Raw genomic sequence first — 1,955 nt, forward strand, 5'->3', positions numbered from 1 at the left:
CTCCCTCCCTCCCTCCAAAAACACTAGATTTTAGTGTGGGAAATAGGGGGGAAACTATTGTTGTCATGAATTCTTTTGCAGAAGAATTACAATGCAAGTATATGAAATGTCTTGTTGGCTTTCTTTAATTTAGCAAATGATGTTAAGAAGGCACATCTGAAAAATAAAAGTTGTGAAGTTGAAGAGAGTTCTAATCTGCAAGACTCAAAAACCAATGGGGAAAGTGAAGAGGAAGATAAATTAAAAGACAATAGTAATCTGGAAGAGGAAAATGATTTGGGAGATGATGGAGGAATAAGAGAGGAAAGCAGTTCAGAAGATGATGAAGAAGAATCAACAAATGAAAGTCAAACAGAGGGTGATGAGAGTGACAGCGGGCCAGATTTGGCTAGGGGGAAAGGCAATCTTGAAACCAGCTCTGAGGATGAAGAGGAAGATGATTTCTTGGAGATATTTCCCAAAGATCCAGAAGTTATACATGAATGGGGAGAACTGGGGAAAGATGCCCCACAAACAGATCAGGTAAGGTTAAAGATACAGTAAATCTGTGATCCTTTAAGATGTTGGGTTGAATCAACCATGTGTAGTCAATGAACGTGGATGATGGATTACTTCAATAACATTTAGAGGACTATTGATTGCTTGTGTTGTGATTCCTCGTCAGCCAGTGGACCCGGCAGCTGAGTCTGGGGAATCAGAGGAGGAGGAGGAGGGGCCTGGAGTGACATCAGAGTCAGAGGAAGGCTCTGATGAGCTCCAAGACTTACAGTCTGAAGAGGAGCCTGACCCCTCCACTCACGCTCAGGCTGAGACACAGCTATGCTGGGAGGCTGAGCCAGACAGTGATGACTCACAGCTGGGAGACATCCAGGATGCTCATAAACGCCGGCAGGCAAAGAGAGTTGGACAGAGGAATGCAATGGGGCAGCTCCAAAGGCAAAGGAGAAGGCATTAGGAAGCCACGCCTTGGGCTGCATAATAAAAGGGAAGATGTGGGAGATGCTGGTTGCTGAAGGCAACCCTTTGTGTTAAAGAATCAAGTTTCAGTGAATTGTGTTTTGTTTGCCTTTGCCCTTGGACATTTTACTCAGGTCTATAAATAATAAAAGAGGATTGTTTTTTTCCTGCTGTTCCAGCCTGCTTGTTTGAAGAGGGGTTTCTCCTTGTGAGCTTAACAAGGACTCACATAGGCTGGGACAGAACAGAGTGCCCTATTTAATGAATCTTAAGGGCCAACTATTTTAATGTACTATTTCATTGCTATTTGCAGTATCCAAAATACTTTTCTTTTTTTCTTCCATTCAATCATATCCAATTCTCAGAGACTGCCTGGACAAATCCCTGCAGGTGTTGTTGTTGGGTTTTTTTGGCAAGCTTTTTCAGAAGTGGTTTGCCCTTGCTTGCTTCCTAGGGCTTAGGAAGGTATTGTGCACAATTTTCCTTGCACCTGAAAAATTCCACATGATTGGTATACACAGTAACGGTCCAAGTAGAACTCACTCAAAGAACTTCATATGTGAAATGAGTTCGTACATTAGTTTCTTATCTCTACAGTCCAGTCTCTCAGCCTGCATGATATTTTCAGCTGGTACAACCTGCTACTTCTAACTACCACTGCATCCACTCATCCAAACTAGGTTGGGGTGCCTATCAAACTACGGTATTTCCTCTTTGCATATATTACTGAAGCAATCTCTCCACGTTTGGTGGAAACTTTTTCCTCAGTCAGTCTGTAAATTGGGTAGAGGGAAAAGGAATCTTCCACTGTTACCCCAAGGCACTTAGATAGAGCATGAATATCATACAGTATTTCAAATCTTTACAGCTATTTTATTCAGTCACTTACTAGGAGTGGGAAACACAAACACACACACCTGTCTTTATACATTCTTCATGCCTTTGTCTCTCTGCTTCTGTGCATTTATTTGCTGCCATCTCTTTGTGCCAGTCTCCTC

General features: G+C 42.4%; 1 protein-coding gene across 2 annotated transcripts in view; it reads left to right on the top strand.

The window, feature by feature from the left end:
• The window catches only part of ESF1 (ESF1 nucleolar pre-rRNA processing protein homolog), a 37,943-nt gene that overhangs the window by 8,487 nt on the left and 27,501 nt on the right, over positions 1–1,955 (top strand). For both annotated transcript variants that reach the window (XM_015822406.1, XM_015822414.1), the window contains exon 3: positions 134–522. In XM_015822406.1, the coding sequence (XP_015677892.1) occupies positions 134–522 (389 nt within the window). The remainder of the gene's footprint in view (positions 1–133; positions 523–1,955) is intronic.

Source organism: Protobothrops mucrosquamatus, unplaced genomic scaffold (assembly GCF_001527695.2).
Source record: "Protobothrops mucrosquamatus isolate PMUCROS unplaced genomic scaffold, P.Mucros_1.0 scaffold_174, whole genome shotgun sequence".
Taxonomy (NCBI): domain Eukaryota; kingdom Metazoa; phylum Chordata; class Lepidosauria; order Squamata; family Viperidae; genus Protobothrops; species Protobothrops mucrosquamatus.